The sequence below is a fragment of the Fopius arisanus genome, unplaced genomic scaffold (assembly GCF_000806365.1).
Source record: "Fopius arisanus strain USDA-PBARC FA_bdor unplaced genomic scaffold, ASM80636v1 scaffold00079, whole genome shotgun sequence".
In the NCBI taxonomy this organism is placed as follows: Eukaryota; Metazoa; Arthropoda; class Insecta; order Hymenoptera; family Braconidae; genus Fopius; species Fopius arisanus.
In genome coordinates this window covers 490,712-512,122 of record NW_011887818.1, presented here as the reverse complement: position 1 = coordinate 512,122, position 21,411 = coordinate 490,712, and the positions used below count along the sequence as shown (strand labels likewise).

The window sequence follows — 21,411 nt, the reverse complement described above, 5'->3', positions numbered from 1 at the left end:
CGCCCCTATGCATGTCACGTATTGCACCACCCTGTCTTTCCCTCCTCATTCTAGTGGGTTTTAGTTCCAAAGGGGTGGACGTAACCCACTGGAATACCAGAGACGATGGGAGACAGTGAGAATGCGATAGGAATACGGTAAAATCGGGGGTTAGGCGATTTCAGAAGGGGATCACTAAGGTGGACGTGCGACGCTGGTGAATTTGGATTTTTCATTAATGGAGTACGTGGGATTAACGGGACTTTGTCCCCCTAAAATCAACGTCCTGAGAGTCAGACGGGCTACCAAAATTAGAGAGACTAATGCTCTGTTCAATTTTCATGGCTCATTGAGGAAATTTGATTTTTTCAATGAGTTCCAAAAATGGTTTCTCATTTTCTTTCTCCTTGGAAGACTGCAAATTTAGTTTCAGTGTCTTCGATTTCTTCAAGCGGAATTAATGGATCTGTTTCTCCCTAATTTCAAGGGTCAGGGTTGGCCTTCCCGGCGATCAATCAACGTATACAAGATAGTATGCTCGTAAAATTCTGTAGCCATTGATATTTATGGTGAAATTCTTGGAAGATTTGCAGTCCAGCGCTCCTGCTCTATCTCGACGATTCAACTTCTCACGTGAACGTATTCTCTTTTAATATACCTTGGATAATGCGAATCCAGAGTATACCGTTTTCCAAACGTAAATATTTTTGTCGCGTTCATCGGACTGTAGACCATCACCTCGACTACGTGCTCTACGTGCCGAAGGCCTATCTCGACCATCGTGAAACCGTGACACAGACGGTATATGTATAATACTTGTTTTTCCCTCTCTGGTACAGACCAATAAACCGGTCTGCAAGAAAAAGGGGTACAGTCTTCCCAGCAATTGATGCCAAACGCTTGCCAATTACTCGGGGACATATTCCACCGTTCAGATACCGCGGTTTTGAGGTTAAATCAAACTATCGAGTGTGACGTTTACGGTGACTTTTATTAATCATTCGACCCCTTTTCATATTTTCCGTCGTGATTTTGATGAATCATTGGATGAGTTTGGATTGGGGGATCCTTTGTCGAGATTTATGTGATTTTGTTTTCTCGGTCTTGTTGTATTCGCGGAAAATATTTTACAGAAACTGTATGCGGATTTCACTCCGAATACCGAAGAAACTCGAGAGACGGTGTCCTTTTTTCTACTCGGTTCTTTTCTACGTGAAGTGCATTGGCGGAATATGCGGTTGAACGCCGACTGAATCACAAATGGCGACACTCTAAATTTTTTTTTTCAAATCATGTGTCTAGTTTGCCAATTTTATAAAAATCTTCTCTTCCCGATTCCATGAGTTTCACTGGGAGTTAATTTAAATTTACTATTATGTCTATCAATTGAGTGGGCTGTTAAAAATTTTTCACTTCAAAATCTTCTGCATCCTCAGAGGCCCATAGAATACACTGACGATGAAGAGTAGACTAATAAAATCATACTCCTTATTATTAAGCAGTGGAAAAAAAATCTGCCTCCTGTGAGGTTTGAACTCACGACCCCTGGTTTACGAGACCAGTGCTCTACCACTGAGCTAAAGAGGCTTCCACAATTTTGAGGACGGATTGGGACACTTTGTTCAGCCGTGGCTCAATCGGTAAAGATGTTTGAAATTAAAGCATTTTAAAATCCAATCCATCAACGTTAAATCAATTAAAAATAAACAGCAATCAGCCCTCAAACATTCCCTGAACTCCTGGTAAAAAATTAACAAAATGGAGTGATAAATAACTATAATTAGCAAATCATTATCGCACGTGCTGGCGAACACGTGCTCTCCAAGTAACCGATTCAGCAATTATCAAGCCAAAGCACTTTTCAGCCCTCGAAATAACGCGAAGCGATTTTCACCCTCATGTTCTTCATCACCAAATGCCCCAAGCAATCCGAAGAATTTTCTAGTTTGACGAACCCAAAAATAGTTCAATTGTCCCATAAATCCCATCCAAAGTGACGTAAGGCAGATGTCAGTTGTCACTTCCCGGTTTGCGTACGCGCGTGCCAGAGCTCTGGCCCTCGCTCCATCACGGAAATGAGGGAAGAAAGAGAGCCCATCTTCCTCCCCCGAAACTAAAACGAGAGGAGAAAGGACAGATGTTCCCAAGACTTTAAACATGTAAAGAACAGAGAATTGATTCTCTAGGCCGATCAGCTATTCAAACCCCCCACCTCGACAAAAAAATCGAGGCGCTAATCGCATTGTAGACAAGCAGCTGGTGATTCCCGTGCACCCCTCTCCCATCAACTAAAAAAAAATAGCGACTTCATCAACAATAGAAAAAAAATACAATTTGCAACATTTACCATCCGATTCAGAACCCCCCTCAATTGACCGGATTTATCCGAAAATTTGTCCTTCATTCCCAGGACTGGTGCCCCTATTCAGAGAGCACGGCATTTCCTACCGGTTCAACCTCGGTACATAGAATTACGCCTGTACTCCCTATCGACCTCTTTCCATTACACGAGAGGGGGGTGGGGCTTTCACCCCTTCACCCCGCCATATTCTCCGACCCCCTCACGCCGCACCATCCGTTTTCTTTCTTTCGGTTCGTCTCCTCTCCTGCCGTGGGACCGACCTCCGCTCCCGTACCCTTGAACCTACCAGACGTTCGCAACGTTGCCGACTCTCCCAAGTATGCCGTGCTTTCATCTCAAGTATTTTCATATACTGTGTACCCGACTTCTTCTGCACCAGTGCATGAGACAAGCACAGAGAATGCATGGGGTTTTTGTAAGTTCATAGCCTCGATGAGCCGTTTTTTTGTTAGAAAAAAGTTTTGGGTCCTTATAAAGTCGTGAAGCTCCCTATCTATCAATCCTAAATTGTGATTGGCAACTGGATCGCATGAAGTTGATCGCGGAAAAATAAACGATTTTTTAAAATCATTCAGATTTCGAATTTCTTGGGTCATAATTGTGAATGATAAAATATTGATCAGATATCGAAAACTCGGTTTTTACTTGATCAATGAGATAATCTTGAAATATGGTGATCAATGTTCCTCAATTTGAATGAAGAAGGAAAGTCTTTCATGGATGAATATGCGCGCGCACAATATAGTGTTGTAGAAAAATAGCGAGAGAACTTCTTCTCATGTTTAACAATATAAAAATTTCTGCTTTGGCGTTAGGTTAAGCTTTCCAATCTATATCAAATGTCTTTTAGAATACTGAATCCTCTCATAACCTCACGACTCCGGAAAATCTCAGAAAGTTTTAAACTCTATCTAACCTGATCTGCGCATCCGAGCGCCAATGACGTACCATCAATGTGGACTTGCGTGACATTACAATAAAAAGAGTAATAAATGAAGAAATTCAGAACACGTAGAGTGAGTATCAAATTTCAAAAATAAAGAGAAATTAGGAATTCGACTTTGCGATTGACCCGAACAACTACTGGTCGTTTGAATTTCGATTTTTTTGTTTTCATTTCTGCGTCGATCCTGAGAATACAGCATTCACCTGCAACTCCATCACATTTCAATTCACCATGATCTATTCTCAGAGCCTAAAACCTCAGACAATGTCAGAATAGCGCTACCCATAGCGTTAAAGAAATTGAGAAAAAAGGTTCGAGGGGAGACGTTCATGACACTGGAGCGGAAAAAAGGGAGAAAGTCCGTTGTGATCGGTTGGCCCAGTTTCACAAAAAAAGGAATATAAAGCCTGGATGACGACTAAATCGATTTTAAATTAAATCAACACCCTTCTGAGCACGAGTGCGCGCAACGAGTGAACAATACCTTCATCGCTGAATATCATTCCCCGAAAAAAACAGCTAGTCGATGAATTTCGGCGAAAACTTGATGAAGCATTAAAAACTATTTTTTGTGAATTCATCTGATTTTTTTATAATTTCCATGGTATTCAAACTAAAAATAATCGAACATGTAATTTTATATTGGGAGTTAAAGATAAAATAAAGCTAATACATATTTATGGTGTAATTAACATTCAAAAAATTCGAAACGATAGAGAAATAGCATTTCTAATAAATCCATCTACCCGAATTCACGATTTTTTTCGATCATCCTCTATTGATCAATCTTCCTTCCGCCAATTTTCGTATAAAATTAACTTTACAGTTGAATTGTTGAAAAACTCAACCAATGGGATGTGAAAAATCTTCGGTCACTGTCTACGCCATTTTACGATTCAGCAGAAAACCGGTTCTCAAGACGCTTCGGTTTTTTCGCGAAATGAAAAAAAAGCAACTAAAATGAACATAGCGCGGTGTTCTCTGGTACACGAACGACGTGGAATGTTGATTTTTACTCTATGTTACCGCTGGGAACCTAACCTACATTATTATCATGGTAAAGATGATAGGGCGAGATGATGCTGGATGAATAGCTCGGCCACACAACCGGGTCGTTATCGGGCAAAAGGCTAACTCTCATGATGATAAATTTACATTTTTTAATTATACTTTATAGTATTTGAAATTAGTCCATTTCATATTTCTAAGTATGCATAAAATAGACTGCTTGTATATAAACAATATAAGCTTGAGAATTACACTTGCGGTAAATTCAAAGATAATGGAAAACGGTATAGCAATGAAAGACAGCTCGATCCCAGTCGAAATCACATTTTTATTGAATTATCGTTTTGATTGTTTGAAGAAAAAATTTTACAAAATTAGGATTTAACTGTTGCAATGAAAGATTGAAATCTTGTATACGTTTTTCCTGTTTATATTTGGCTGTGAAAAAAATGAAGAAATTTTCCAACAGTAAAAAAAAGTGATTAACCGACGAGTCAATAGTTTCTATTGTTTCTTGATGAGGAATGAATGAATATAATAACTAAGTCATAGTTTTTTTTTATAAACGAAGAAAAATTTAATAGTTATACCAGGTAATCTAAAGTTTTTGCAATTTTTTATTTTAGAGAATTCCATGAAATAGAATTGTGCTGAGGATTGAGATGTAATCTCGAAAAGTGTGTAAATGATTGAGAATATATTTGTAATTGATTGCATACACTGTTAGTAAAGTGTACTTGCAGCGTCAAGTAAAAAGAAAATGATCCCTTGAATTTTCAATTTATTGACAATTTAATTGTATTTGTTGTTGGATTCTCAGGATAAGCTTAAAAATTCAAGCTTTCATTGAAGAATCAATTATCATTTGAGATGAAGAACCCAATATTCTTAAATTTTCAAGATAAATGAAGAATCTAGTGAGCAGTCTAATTAAAATGAAATTTCGCCTCATATAATTGAAAATTCAGATGGCCTTGTAACTGAAATTTTAAATAAATTTTAACAGTGTAGCATTTCTGAAGATTGGCATAGAAATACGAAGAAAAAAAATGATGAAAAATTACGTGACAATTCCATAAACGTGGGACAAAGCGTCAATTCATAAAAAAATACGGAACACAATTTTTTATGCAATGACCCTTCGCCTTACGTTTATAGAACTGTCATGTAATTTTTTGTGGATTTTTTCTCCGTGAAGGTATCGTTTTTACTATTATATTAAATAGGAAAATGTATGTATGGAATTGTTGATGGACAATATTCGGTGAAAATAAAACAGGAATGTAGGGTTGTCCTGGAGGAATCCACTCGATCCCTTGGCCAAAAATATTTTTATTACGCCTACGTGACGGGAATTCGTTGGACAGTTTTATGTGGAGGCTTGGTTCGGATTCATTAGCAAGCGGTTTTTGTTCTCACTAACCTATAGCACTCTCTCATTACCATTTTTCAATCGTCACTGTCACTCCAAGGGGTTTCAGGCACCTGCGGCGGTGGAGCACTGGTTAATGATGATTGAGTGAATCGCATCGCAGCTAATCGAGTAATCATGTCTCAGTTGCAGTATTTGACAAGAACAGCTTTGCTCCAACTTCATGAGGCTTTATATTTTTTTATCGGTAAATATCGGGAACCGCTCCACCACGTCTGTCTCCACGATTCAACTCACACGTTGTGGAGACAGACGTGGTGGAGCGGTTCCCGATATTTACCAAAATGCCTGCTGAGCTGGAATAATTATTGATTTCTGAGTTAAAAATGCGGAAGGCCAAAATGGGAAAATTCGGCTTATTCAATTGAAAAATGAATTTTTAGGATATGCAGAACCCGCGAATCGAAAGGATAAAGTGAAATTTTCGCGATACAGGTTTAAACTGATCCATCATTCTCCCATCGAAGATGACCCTGATCAATCCTCGACACGGTTTCGGTTACGCATCACCGTTTCGACTCGACAATTTACAGTTGGAGGATTGAAAAAAAATGCGGGTCACGAGGTTGTTATTCTTTTTTCCTTGTACACACGAAACCGGTTGGTTTTCGGGTGTCTCGAGTGACTTTCGAAAATTCCTGGAGAGAAGATGACGTTGGTACATCCCAGACCTTTCACGGACCAATAGTTTTCCCCATCATATGTTTATTTACTATAAAAGTGTAAATAGGCTTCACAGTCATGCCATTCCTTGAAAACTCACTCGTTTCTCTATCTACTTCACACCTTGTCACCGGGACTTCTCAACGAGAGTAATGCAACATTGTGTCATGATTATCAAAGAGATTACTATCCAGGGAATCGCTACGGAAGTTCATCTTCACGTGTCCGTGGGATTAACTACGTATAAACAGCATGGAGAAGTGATTTGATTAAATTTGCGCCCTGAATTAATTCTAATTTTTTCCTTATTTTCAAGGTAAAAAAAATTTGATAATTCATCAGAAATTTTTAGATTGTAGAAAACAGTTTTCTTGATCCTAATAAATTTGTTTGCAGATACAAAATGGTAAAAATCTCAGAATAAAGTAAGATAACTTGTTGCCACAAAGGACTCTAGAATTCTCACTGAATTATTATTTTTTAAGGATGTTACGGCGTAATCAGAGAGAACCAGGGAAATATAGGGAAAATTATGATTTTTTAAATTAGAATTTTTAAAACTATTACAAAACAGTTTGCAAAATTTCAAATCAATCACAAGCGGAAATAAAACAGCAAATTTTCGAACAAAATGTGATTTAGGGAATAGCAAAAACAATTTGGGTTTAGAAAACATCCAGCCATCCTCATGAAACCCACCTCAAGTTTTGGGAAATGGATATATTTGACAAAAATCACGACAATTGCAAGCACAATTTAAGAAAAATGATTTATGGCGCGATCCTTTCTATCCCTTGGGACATAAAGTAGCATAGGCACCATGGTCGAAAAGTGTTTTCTCCCGGGAGTGCATAATATACTATTAAAAGATAGTAAATAATTGTAAAGTGCGCGCGCAGCTTGAATGCCCAACAACGTCACAAGAACCGATCGTCTGAAGTGAACGCGGAGGGAACAAATGCATCTAATGATAGAATGGGCCCTTTTATTCATAACTGAGGTTCATGAATATAAAAAAATGCAAAATTTATGGATAATGAATAATGTTAAAAAATTACATGAAACAAACGTTATGCCCCAGATTTTGGTCAATTAGGTTATTGTTAAATAACTGGGCATCCAGCATTGTCAGCGTGACACTAACCAGCATAATTAGACTATGATGTCCAAGTAATAACACACATAATTAAAGTAATAAACTCTTATATCTAAATACCTATAAAATATTGGTGGGATTTATTTCTCCATCTAAGAGCCTACAATGTATATAAGTACACTCTACGCAGGGTACAACTCAAGTTTTTAAATAGACAAGATTTAAATTAAATGGTGAATTTTATGGAAACATTAACAGGAGGGGTTAAATGGAAGATTTCTCATTGGTTGTCCCATTTTTCGATTACTTCTATGTTTTTCCTTGAATATGATCTCATATTTATTTTTATCCCGGAGCTGTACAGCTTACTCTACTTGCTCTATTATCACAACGACAATGAAAAATGAAAATAATTACTTGTGATTGAACGAATGGATCCAATCCGGGCGTAGCAAATAATAAAACTGATAAAATTAACCACTGTATATTAGTTAACTGGGATCGCGATTCAATGAAAACCAGTTGAGATAGACAGGGCACGGAGAGCTGAATTTACTGTCACTCAATTGCTTTTCTTCTACCTCAAGATTTTTCAGACATGAATACTCTGCGTTCTGCACTTTTGTACTTCTTGCATTGGACCCAAGTTGAGCAATTTGTCACAGTCTCATCTTTTCCAAGTGCAAACAACGAAAGGTGATATCCTGAGGATTGAGTAGAATTCTTCACTTATTGTCCTCCATTTGAGGAGATTGAGAGCCTCATCAACCTGCTCACTAAAGGGTTCGGTCAATATCCCAAGTTTCTCAAAGGCTGCGACGACGTCATCAGTTTCAACAGGAGATTTTAATATCATGAGGAAAGATTCAATACGCGAATCTATCGAATTCAAGCTAGTACTGTGTGCAATTAGAGTGCTGCATTCGAAGGATAATTTGTTCCTTTAATTATTATTCTTTTTCTTATTGAGTCATCTCTAAATCATTTTCATGACGTGAGTATAGCACAGGAAATGGTGGATGATATAATTTGGTAAGGGAATGCCAATAGTGTATTCCCTTTAGTACAAAAGTTTTTTTCTATTTACATTATGGCTGTTACACTAGATGAATATATATAAGACATATATGAATGGTGGAACATAAATATATAGGTATTAGTATTATATTTGTTCCGTCCGTAGTTGTGACGAGTTGCCGACTAGAGTTGATAGTTCGTTTAGATTTTATTTTATTTTTATCACATCATCCGGCTGGCCGGATGTTTCTCGAACTACCCTTTCCAGGCAGCATCTCGTCACGTCCATAAGGGTACCAGACGAAAGTCCCTCCCATCCCCAGTCTTTGATTGCGCTCTACTGCGCAGCTTTTAACGCGTTGCTTGTATGGCGCTACGTTTAAACATTAGAATTCAACGATACATACGACGATACGACTCAATTTTCGAGTAGCTGTTGCAATAAATCTTTTACATAGATTAAGAATTGAATTCAAAAAGAATCTTGAATACAAAATTTTATGCACCACACACACAAAAATTAATCGGCAGGAATACCTTTTGTTTTTCTTGTCCACGATGAAGGGATGAATTCCTTCGTTGTAAATATCTCGAAAGAGGGTAGTTAATAGCAATTACAAAACCAACCTTATTATGTAATTTTTGATATCTCAAAAGTCTATTACACTTATTTCCTATTGGTACCACACCATCCTGGGCGGCTAATTTGAATTCGAAACTTTTTGAATTTTTCGATTTATTATCATGATTTTGTACAATTAAACATGCGCATTTAAATTATAACTGTGGGCTTTGCACCTGTACATTAGTGGGAACCTGCAGAATGCGCAAGAAAATTGCGCACGGAAATCCCATGCGTGGGATTTTCACCCTCATCTGGCTTCGAAGCAGACGTCATGTATGGGGCGCCTTCGTCAGGATCTGCCTCTAGCAGCTCGAATACCCCGGGGAACAGGCATATTTCCGTTATCGGATGGCCTGTCAATCATGCGGGGAGATCCACAGCTCAGTGGTTAACAGAGCTATGCCACTATTCAAAATGTTCCGGTGCCCCAGGTATTTTCTGGGGGATTTTTTTCCTCCCCTCTAAGAACATATGTCTGTAAGAACAGTATGTCTTTCAGTGTTTCGTCTGCTCTTCCCCATGCCCTGCATTTCGGGTCTTCGTGGCCTTTATGGAGACTTGTTCCGATGCTTCCACATCTCATCCTTGTCCACCGCGCCTTCCAGGTTTGGTGCAGCGAGCAAAAACGTGAGGCTGAGGTCTTTACCCAGCATTTCTGTATGTCCTGGTCCGCTAGTGTTTTTCCATCTGCTTCTAACTGCGACCTTATGGTGTCTCAGTTTTCCTCGTTCAGGTTTCCTTCGCGATCTTTCAGGAGATTCCAGAGCTGGTTTACTATTGTACACCCGTCGCCCGCGTTGTTTAGTGCTTTTCCCAGAGTTTTTCCCCACCTGTTTGGGGTTCTGTTTGGTAACTCCTTTGATGATTTCCTTCAGGCATCCTCTGCGCCATCGGTCTTCCTCCATTCTCAAGATTCCCAGCCTGTATCTACTTGCTCTTTCGAAGGTTTCCACTTCTAGGATTTTTTTTCTGCTTCCAGCGTCCATAAGTAATCTATTGTGTTGGGGCTCAACGCCATGGCCGTCTTGACTAGTCTCGATTGCAGCTTTTCGATTATTTCGTGCCTCATCCAGCCCCAAACTTCGACTCCGTACATGCAGGCTGCTTTAGCTAATGTGTCATACACGTATAGCTTACCCTTCAGTGTGTCCGTTCCTGTTTTTGGTTGTGAACCAGAAGCCAAGGTATTTGAAGGAGTTGACCACCTCCACCTCCTTTCCATTAACATACTATTTTTTCCGCATCTTTCGTTTGCCTCCTTTTCGGGAAATAGTAATTTTCGTCTTGGCTAAGTTGATTTCCATGATGTTTTCCTTTGTGTATTTTTCAATTGCTTTTATCATTCCAGCTAGATTCTGTCCCTTTTCTGTAACCAGAGCGAGATCCTCAGTATTGTTAAGCGCATATATCTTGATCTTTCCAATGACGGAGCCCCCTGTTTTTGATTTCTCCAAGGCGTCGTCAATGTCGCCGAAGAAGATACCAAACCGCACAAGGCTCAGTGGTACCCCCTTTCAGGTCCTAAACTTTCCAGAGATTCCGTTGCCTGTCGTTATAACGTTCCATATCTCTTTGTATATTGCTTTTACTAGTTAAATTTTACTAGTAAAATTTTTCATTTCATTCCAAAGTTATTTTCTCTGTCTACGAGATCGAAGGCTGCTCTGATATCTATGGAACAAGTATCTAACTTCCTTCTTTTCTTCTTCAGCCTGTTTTCGATCAGCGCGTTGGGGAGAAAGATGTCTCTCGTTTCCCTTCGCGGGCGGAACCGTGCTTCGCTGACTTTAAGTTTCTTCTCATTTTTCATTCAAGATGACAGTTAATTATTATTTTTGTTAATGCCTTGTAGCCTAGGTGCAGCAGAGAGATGTTTCGGTAGTTTTTTGCCTGGTCCTCATCACCGGCTTTGTGGATCGGGTAGATCCTCGCAGTTTTCCAGCTGTAAGATATGCTCCCCTCGTTCCAGCATATTCTTACTATTTAGAGCAGCTCGGCCTTTCCTTCATTTGGGAGGACCTTCAGCAACTCTCCTCTAATTCCACCCTCTCCTGGGACTTTGTCGTTACATAGTTTACCGAAGCTTATCTTTTGAGTTCTCTTTCTGGAATTTCCAGATTCAACACATCCATTTCTTCCTGTTTTCATGGTGGATAATACTATGGGGGCGAGGGCGGCCGTATATATAAAGTGTGCCCTGTTCTGCATCCGCCCTCGCAGCAGGCTGAAGTGTTGCAACCTATCTTTCTCCGTTATTTCTGTCGCAGTCGCCTTTCTGTTCTTTGGCCTGACTTTGTTCGTGGCTTTCCAGCATTTCGTCATATTCCTGCTGTGCTATACCTCCCATTTTATTTGTTGTATCCAGTTCCATTTTTTTCGGAGCAGATTTCTCGCCTTTTAGTCCCCGTCTCTGCGTAACTTTTTTTGGGTGCTTCCTTCCCCTCAGTCAGATGTTTTTTTAACGACTTCCACATATCTACTCTAGCCTCGTGGCAATCCTCGCTGAACCTTGCCTTCCAACGTAATTCTAGGTCACCCCCGATCTCCTGGTCCGACGACCATGGTCCATGGTCCGACGACCTCGCCAACCGTGTCATATTTACCCTAGGAGCTGTACGCCATGCACAGACTTTGTTGGTAACGAAGAAAAACCATGAAAGACCTTGGTCGACAGGGCGCCCATCAATCAAGCTTCATCGGGAAATGATATTTCTCGATGATTCTTGGTGTATGGACTCCTCTTCGACGGTTTCCCCTACTCTAAGTCGGACTCGAACCCGAGCTTCATGGGTTTCGTCGTCCGGCCGAGCGATTTAACCAATTCGACCAACGTCGTCGGTTGTCTTTCACATTAGTTTTTCCTGTTGTTGTAGCTTCGGGTCGTTTTCCATTGTGTCCTTTAGGGTAGATCCAATTGATTTGGGTGTCCAGTTGAATTGCAATCGTCGTATGGTCTGAATTTAATTTTGAGATACCTTTCATTCTTTTGATTATTTCGTTAATTTTCGGTTTATTTGTCATGACCAAGTCGACTACCGATTAGGATTATTCCCAATATGGGTGAAATTCCCTCCATGTTCCCCTTCACACAGTTATTCACGATGATCATGCCGAATTTATCACATAGCGATAGCAATCTTTTCCCCTGCGCGTCCAGCTTTTTGTCCTGTGAATTTCTCACCAAGTGTTATTGCTTCATTTCGTATTCATCCAGTCTGTTATGCACTCCTGTCCAAGAGTTCCAGTTTCGTATCACCAGGACTCCTTCCCAATTAAGTGCCGCTGATTCTAGGTAGGGGGCGGTCTTTGGACACTTGTAATACTTCCTGCGTTGTTATATACTGTGGTTATTCTCAGGGGCTTGCCTTGTTCCAGAGTCGGATCTTCCAGGGCTAGCCCGTATTTCCATATTTCTGCGTCGCAGTTTAGCCCGAGGTTTTTCCTGATACCGACTAGTGTGCCCCGCCGCTCTGTCTTTTTTCGTTGTGCTGAGTTTGCTTTCCAGAAGAAGTTTTTATCGAATCTCTTGATTTTCTCTACCTTCTTTTTTGTTCCCACCAAGTCTGTTGGACAACTAGAATGTCAAAGTCTTTCAGGAATTTCCAGGCGTTTTTTTATTTTCTTGCCTCCACCGGGGTTCCAGATTATTTTCGCAATTCTGTCTCTGTTAGTTGCATTTCCAATGCCTGTATCTCTGATAGATGCCTATCGAGCTCCTCTTCTGCTTCGGTTCTAGCCTCGCGGTGGGTGATTAGTTCCTCACGTTCTGCCACCCATAACCTCCCATAACCGAAAGTTGCTTCGAATTGGCAATTTTCCCCTTTGGGCCAACCATAACCTGTTGGTTTTGGCGTCATTTTAGTTTCGCATTTAATCTCGTTATAAACAAGTTCTAAATACTCCATAGCAATGAGTTAATTTCAGGCGCCCAGTATTACGTTAATGCCAGTCCAAGAACAATCTGTGACAATCGATTCAAAGGGTGGCCATGAAATTTTATTCTCTTCCTAATAGCATTTGATAAAATTGCAAGACTCTCTAACACAATGTGCTCTGTGATCATTTGTCATAAATTCCAGAAGAGGCAAAATTTTCATCTTCACATTGACCATACTTGTAATAAATAATAATAAACTATCTTCGACTTGGGAAGCAGCTTCCTAACGACCGAGCCTGTCGTATCGACGTATAGTGTGGAAACTGTATTCCTTTGAGAAAAGGTAGTTGCTCCTGGCAGCCTAAATATATTTTTATGTCATTGCGGCCAGCATAACACGTTTTTAACCTCGCTTCGCTCGGATTAAAACTTTTCGGCCACAATGACATAAAATAGCCTGATAGCCACGGCGAAAAAAGTGATTCTGGCTCATGCGCGTTATAATCCTCGTCTCCGACACGGACTAGTCGCATTCGTCAGATTCCCTTTTTCCGTCCTAGGCGTGAAAAATACTATAAAAGATACCACACACTGTCGAATATAAGGATGATTATTCGGTGTATTGACAGCACACAGAATAATATTCAGAATGTCATTTGCGAAGTCAGTGAATCTGCCACGGTCGCGCACCACGTGGCTACTAAATTGTAGAAATCATGTGATTGTTTCTGGAAAGTTTTTCGCGAATTTCTCAGAAACTATTTAACCGATTCAATTTTCCTTTTTTTTATGTTCGTCTCAAAATGTGCTCTGCATAGACTAACTAAAAAGATGTACACGTTCGAAGAAAAATATGACGAATGTTTCTATTTTCGTATAGCGTTCAAAAAATGATCTTTTTCGGGTGCCAGTTCTATGCATGTTGTAAACGACTGTAATGAGAGCTCACCTAACCTGAGTAGCGTTGTTGCCACATCGATGGATTTCATGCTTAAAACTTACTTAAATACTTAAATACTCAAATTCTTCAACGCGTAAAATGCTCTTTAACATCTGTACATATAGCTCAAAAAATTTTATAAAAAACTCATCATTGGAATTTTCAAATTAAGAAAAACCCGTCAACTGTCAAAATAGTATTTTTCTCACCTAGGGAGGTAAAGTAAGAGGTAAAATAAAGAAGGCTTACGCACGTGCTTTCTGCACGTGGGCCAGCCTTCTTTATTTTACTTTCCGTGTTGAGAACATCATTTTTCTCCCCGGCGTAGGAGCAAAGTCAGAATTCCCTCCCGCGCAGCGGAAGGGAAGTGTGTACTTTGCTCCCGCCGGGGAGAAAAATAGGTTTCCGTCATACCTACACGGAAAGTTCGATTTTACTCCCCAAATGACGGGAAGAAAGTGGTCTATTCTCTCCCTCGGACTTCTATTGTTTTTGAGCATCCTCGGGATAACATAACCCACATTCCTCCCTTCATTAACGAAGAAAAATCGAACTTTTCCGTGTAGCCATGACAGAATAGTATATTATGCAACACGTGCGTAATATATTTTTTAACTCGTGTGGGATTTGTAACACGAGCCGAAGGCAAGTTTTATAACCCCACGAGTCGAAAAATATATTACGCACGCGTTTCATACAAAATTTTATGTCATCGCGCCCGGAATCCACAATTTAATCGAGCGAAGCGAGGTTAGAATCGCGCGATTACGGGCACCGATGGCATAAAGAACAATGTGCACCGCTAAAGGGAAACAGGACATTCAAACCCGCGTGGTTATCACCCTCGGCTTCGCCTCGGGTCGGTAATACCCACACGGGTTGGAATGCCCTGTTTTCCTCCCATGGTGCACAATATACTATTTTATAGAAGTTATCCACTGTTGTATGCGTATCGTTTAGTCTCTTTTATATTTACAGTCAAAGCAACGAGGAGAGATCTTTTACATGAATCCTCTATATGCGTTATATATATCACGTTAAGGTTTCATTGAAATTCATCGTTTAATTCAATTACCGTCTTTATGCATATCGAAGCACTTGAACTATTCCTCGATTCACAGCTTCTAAAGCTATATTTCGGTGGATTAATTATGTTTCTTGCCGCCAATTTTCTTCGAAAAATTATCTCCACGTCCCTCAATGATCCATTTTGTTACATAAACTGATTGGTTGGGTATTGTGGGACAATTAATTATAGAGATTTATCAACGGATATTTTTCGTACTTGAACTATACCAAACAGGGAAATTTATACATTGAGTCCGAACGTGTCACTTTTTCAAACAGCCTCTCTAATAAAAAGCACTAATCAAATCATTATCGATACCCTCACCAATGAATCATGTAAAATCAGCAAGGCTCACCTCAGTGATTGTTTCTCATCAATCAGCTCATGGGTCGACGAGGAAATCGTTGAACTCTTCTTATTATCACCTGTAAAGAACAATTCAATTGAAACAATTATATCTACACTGAGCGACAACATTGATGCAGATAAGTAGATATGAATAAGTATTAGTATTAGGGAAAAGTCATTTTTGAAGTGTGGGAGGTTTATAGCACTAGCCGAAGGCGTGTGGTATAATTTCACATGCCAAAAAGAACTTTATGCCATTGGTGCCCGTAATCGGGCGATTCTAACCTCGCTTCGCTCGGTTAAATCGCGGATTCCGGGCGCGATGACATAAAATTTTGTATGAAACGCGTGCGTAATATATTTTATGTCGTTGCGGCCGGTAAAACGCGTTTCTAATCTCGCTTCGCTCGGATAAAAACGCGTTTTCGGCCACAATGACATAAAATAGCATCATAGCCACTGCGAAAAAAGTGATTCTGACTCATGCGCGTTATAATCCTCGTCTCCGACACGGACTATAAAGTCGCATTCGTCAGATTCCCTTTTTCCGTCCTAGGCGTGAAAAATACTATTTCGACTCGTGGGATTGTAAAACTCGCCTTCGGCTCGTGTTTCAAACCCCCCAGGAGTAAAGAAATGTATTACGCACGTGTTGCATAATATACTATTCTGTACGAGTTGCGAACAATATTTTTTCAGACTAGGCGCGGCCAACACCACTATCATGAAACACCAAATACCATTATCCTGGCTGTCTAGAGATCGCAAAACGGCGTTTATCCGGCCAGTCTAAAAACACGGTCGGTGACTGGAAAAGAATCACAATCTGATATTTTGCAGTCTCCGGCGTGTTCTCAACTATCGTAGATCGATTCGCGTATAGGTCTCATGGCCATGGAGTCTGCAGTCCCGGAGCAGTCTTAAACTCTATCGCGTCGTGATAAGTAATCATAACCTCTCAGTGAAACTGACTTGGTGCCTTACAATTGTTGTCACGAGCATTGAAAAAATAGAAATTGATTGAATGTTAAGCATGGAGAACTACGTAGAGCATTTCTATAATGATAATGACAATGATATACCCCAAGAAATCCTAGCTCTTGCCAAATCTTTTTCTGACGATCACCTGCCTAAAATATCAGCTAAGAAGTACGAGCAATGGTTCGACAAATTCATGGCCTGGAGAAAAGAAAAAAACATTATTCACTCCTTTGAAGAGCCTATTATGCCCAAATACGTTATGATCAAAACACTCGATGTTGAAAAAAGTTTTGGCTAATCGTCACAATATTGACATTAAAAAATACGCACAGTTAACTGCTCTGTTGAAAAAGAAACCAGTCGGCTAGAAACCAAAGAAAGCACGAGTCTTAAGGCCGGAACAAATCCAGAAATTTTTCCAGGATGCCCCACATTTTGATGACTTAGTAAAGAAGGTTAGTTCGTCATTGCTCTATCTCTTAAAATGAAGAGACTTCAAGAAATCATCATGAACATTCTTATTCACTTAGGTTATCTCGATTGTCGGAGTGATGGGTACCTATCGCAAGTGCGAACTTCATTCTCTAAAAATCCAACATGTCGAAGACACTCCAGAGAAACCACAATTGAGATTCCCTTTGTTGAAAACTAAAAATATATGGAGTTGCGACCGAAGCATGTCACAACTGACCATTTCCTCATTGCTTATCACAACAGAAAATCTAGCAATCAGAATGTGGACCAATACCTAATCCATTACTTTTTTTTTGATCTAGGATCGTGATATCACTATGTTGCAAATTACAGGTGCAAGAAGCCTGGCTGACTTTGGTCCTAGTATGACAAATATTCAACGTGCAGAGGGATGGAATTCGTCTACCGTGCCAAGAGGATACATTGCATCGTCAAAGAGATGCAAAAGACAGATCAGCGAAGGAGTAAGGGGATCAACTCAGTTTCAACCTGCCTCGTTAATTTCAACTTTGCCAACTTCTTCAGTAGAACAGCCTCGAAATTGTGTTCTTAAAAAAACGCGAGTGGAAACCATTGCAAAACCAACCAATGGCACCAACCAAGCCTCATCCATGTTGGAATTACGATCTCGAATAGTTCTGATGTGAATAATAATCCCAAAGGATCATTGTTGGAGAATCATTTGCAAAAAAATAATTTTGAAAAATCCATTTTCACATCACACTTTCTCAATCCCCTTGGTAAGACACAACCAGAAACAGCAATCTCTTGATAGTCAACACGTGGCAATTACGAAATGTGTGAAAACAAAGAAAATGAAGATATCAACTATTTGAAAAATACTCCAAGTTCAATAATAACAAACCTAAATAATAATCCAAGCAAATTATTAATTCCCAAAGGACAGATACGATCAATAAATGCGTTAAGCTCGAGAGGTATCATAATTCATAATTATGGTAACATAAACATTTATGAAAAGGAAGAGTAACTCACGTGATTACTGCAGCAAAACACACATAGTGCTGCAAGTAATCATCCTAAAATTTTATTGGTCTTGATTTTATTCTTTTATATTGATTGGTAACAGAAAAATATTTTTTCAAACCTACTCAGCTAACGACTAATACTTATTTAATTTATAAGATCATCTATGTTTTTCACAAATTTTAATTTGAGAGAAAAAGGTGAAAACTCATGTAATGATTCCAAAGATGAAGAATTGGAATTGGATTTGTATTTTAAGATGCGATATCGATATGATTTAAGTTTATTAATACACCTCAAGATAACTAAACGAGTTGAAAAATGTTATATTTGTGATTTATCAAAAAACAAATCTAATTTGTACGACGTTTATAATCATTTTTTTGCATATTATGTTGATGATGATACGTTCAAACACAAGTTGGCAATAAGTGCATTGCTCTTGACTATAAAAAAATAAATTAAATAATCAATATGTCATTACGCTTTTCTTGTTCAATTGATGATGGCATGCAGATATAATCATAGTTTGCGCTCCACGCCCGAAAAAATGTACGTGAGCCACGCCGGGAAACTCTCGTTTCAGTCCCAGGCGTGGTAGCTCGCGTTGCTATTACGCGTGTGACTGCAAAACCACAGTTTTTTCGGCTTGATTCACAATGTACTATTTTCGTTGTTAAGTGATATAGTGTCACTTACGAATATTGTGGACAATCCCCTGCAGATATTCATAGATACTGAATTTTTTTCCCCAGGCAGTAACAACTGCAAAGAAACGTGTATTACCATCGACGTATTCTGTGCTCGTACCTTTGAAAGTGCAGTAGAGCGTCCGCAGTTGATATACTATCCAAAAAGTATCAATGAAATTTTACAGTGGTGCATTTACTTTTCGTAATGTCATTTTGAACCCGTTGTGCCAACCTTCTAGATTGTTATTCGCTCTTGAATCTTCGTTCAGCACACTCAAATAAGCGTTCCATGATTCGATCGAAAAAAAGTGCGGTTTCTCGCAAATTTCATGGTTTTTCTCTAACTCACCTTAATTCAATGTATCCGGGAAATTCTTTCAAATTTTTATTATTGTAATTTTAAAAATGAATTGAAAAATTTAGTATTCAATAATTCTCAATTTTTGAGTACTTGATTGGGACGAAAATATAGTATATTGGCTTTTTATAAGTATACCGATAACATCCCCATTAATGCCGGCTAGAACCGAGGATAATGTCATGGGTAATTCAATCGTTGCCAATTATTAAAACATCATCAACACATCAAATGTCTATTATATTATCAGATGTTTAGTTTTTATAGTTGAATGGAATTCTTCATTATAACGATGAATAAATGAATTTCCTTGAAATTCCCTTTCTTGAAGGTTTCCCTCTGTCTTTCTCGTTCGCAATCTTCAGCTTCTGAGCTCTCATTCTCTTTCTTCTCAGTCTTTTTTTCCTCCATGTTCTTCTTTTCTTAACGCTTATTTTTCATCGCCTTCAGTCATGATGACCATGCGGTGATTGATCAAGACTAATAATGGTTAGATCTCACCATGCTATCCGATCAGGAATCGAACCTGGAACCTATCCGCTGTGGGGCAACGGCCTTACATCAGGACATCTTCCATGTTCAAATTTTTTCATAATTAAAAAGAAATATTATCGATAATGAGCTCCAACACAAACCTTTGGAAGCATATTTTCACATAAAATTATGCAGGTAGAAAGATTAAGGAAATGAGTTGTATTAACTTACGCACAGCTCCATTCAACTGTGTCAATTATTGCCACTCATATTTTTGCGTTGGAATTTGCATTTGATTCATATTAAAGATTTTTATCAATAAAATATATTGTTAATAACCTGTGTAGATCATTTTTAAGCATAGGAGTCACACCATTTTTCAGCGCCTCTGAGAGATTTCGTAATTTAGTCAAAAATACTTCCCAAGCCTAAAAACTTATGGTTTTTGACAACAGAAGGCAGAAAAAAACACTAGATCAATGCGAAACATTTGTCGATAAGAAGAAGATTTTGCATCGATAAAATTGAAAATGTGCCGAAAGTAGCATTAATCGGGACAGCGGCAATAATGGAGACGTTGACGTTAATTACCACTTCTATTCATCGAAGTTGTGTTTGCTATGTACATGAAGTGAGGGTTGGCATATTATATGCACCTTCATTTCACATATTGATCTTGTCCATATATGCGTAATTTATTGAATAAATGGTCTTCATGCAGTATAATGTAGGACCTTTTTGGCTTAGGATGAAATTCGAGCTATATATGGATCTAGAATTATTGCTATTGACTATAGTATCATCACTGACCATTTTATTCATCCTTGGTTCACTATTCTATTTAGCAGTAGTCCCGCATGAACTGGGCGATTTGGGTTTGAGGGTATGCAAGATTTGATAAGACAGTCAAATTTTGTCCGTTTGTTTTTCCTTACGAAAATCAATATACCAATTCTTTGGTCGGAAAAGGATAGGTTAGAATGCAGAATGCGGTTAGACATTCTTTACCATCCTGTTTTGTGTGCGTAATTTTTAATTCCGTAATATTTTTTTTAGCCTATGGAACCGATTATACGGTTATACAATTTTTTTGCGTTGATTCATCAACTAAACTTAAATACAACCACTTTCAGTCAGACCAGATTTACAGATTGAGGAATAGACCACGTATGCATCGTTTCCCTTCCTAAGACAAAAAATTTAAAATGTTAAAATTTAGGTCAATGAAAATGAAAGGAATATTATAATATAATTAACCTTTTCGGGTTTAATTACGCTCTATTCAATAAGTCAATTGTAATTTCAGCCGCGTGACCGACCATTAGTTTCAGGATGTTCCACAACTATATATGTAGCCCTACTTCACATTTTTTCCCGTAAATTATATATTAGAGCTACTTCCATTTTCAACTTATTCTGTTCCACAATTTTTATTATTTTCAGGTATATCCTAAGGTAAACAGATATCCTTAGTATCCGAACTGAGCGGCTATCCGGTAGGAATACAGTGTAACTGAATTCCAACCAAATTTAACTTTAAGGGTGTTTTATTTCGGCAATAAAAACTAAATATTCCGAGAAGAGAATTATAGGTGTTGTACCCTGCGTGGGCGGATGCTTATATTTATTCTAGATTCTAGGCTCGAAGGGATACCGCCAATATATCCCGCCAATCGTTTATAGGTACTTAAATATGGGAGTTTATTACTGTAGCTATGGCATCTGATTGATTACAGTGATTACGACTAACACACGTTGCAGCCCAAGTTGGATCTGCTGTCTCAAGACCCAAACGGCTTCTGAAATACATTAATGTTTATATGTCATCGCTTGGTCAGCATAATCCAATTACGTTGGCAAGTGTCACGCTGACAATACTGTATATTCAAATTTTCAACAAATCAAATTCAATTTTACTTTGCCTCTCAATTCAATTAACTACCAATAACGACACAATTTAATTAACAATTGTTGCTTTCTTAATCAGTTCTCAATCGATCAATCAATTTTCCCTACAAGTTTAAAAAAAATTGGAATTATTCCGTTGACGGTTAAAAAGTCAATGTCAACAGAATCACGTGAT

At 38.8% G+C, this 21,411-nt stretch overlaps 1 protein-coding gene, 1 long non-coding RNA gene and 1 other non-coding gene across 3 annotated transcripts in view; 1 reads left to right on the top strand and 2 right to left on the bottom strand.

Annotated features, from left to right (window-relative positions):
- The window catches only part of LOC105270172 (uncharacterized), a 58,494-nt gene that overhangs the window by 34,649 nt on the left and 2,434 nt on the right, over positions 1-21,411 (bottom strand). Inside the window, exon 2 of the mRNA XM_011310931.1 lies at positions 15,370-15,439. Coding sequence (XP_011309233.1) covers positions 15,370-15,439 — 70 coding nt within the window. The remainder of the gene's footprint in view (positions 1-15,369; positions 15,440-21,411) is intronic.
- Positions 1,495-1,566, bottom strand: TRNAT-CGU (transfer RNA threonine (anticodon CGU)). Its single transcript has one exon. It is a non-coding gene; the product is annotated as a tRNA-Thr (tRNA).
- On the top strand, positions 2,623-3,952 carry LOC105270175 (uncharacterized). Its single transcript, XR_892507.1, has 3 exons — positions 2,623-2,756; positions 3,192-3,357; positions 3,484-3,952. It is a non-coding gene; the product is annotated as an uncharacterized lncRNA (long non-coding RNA).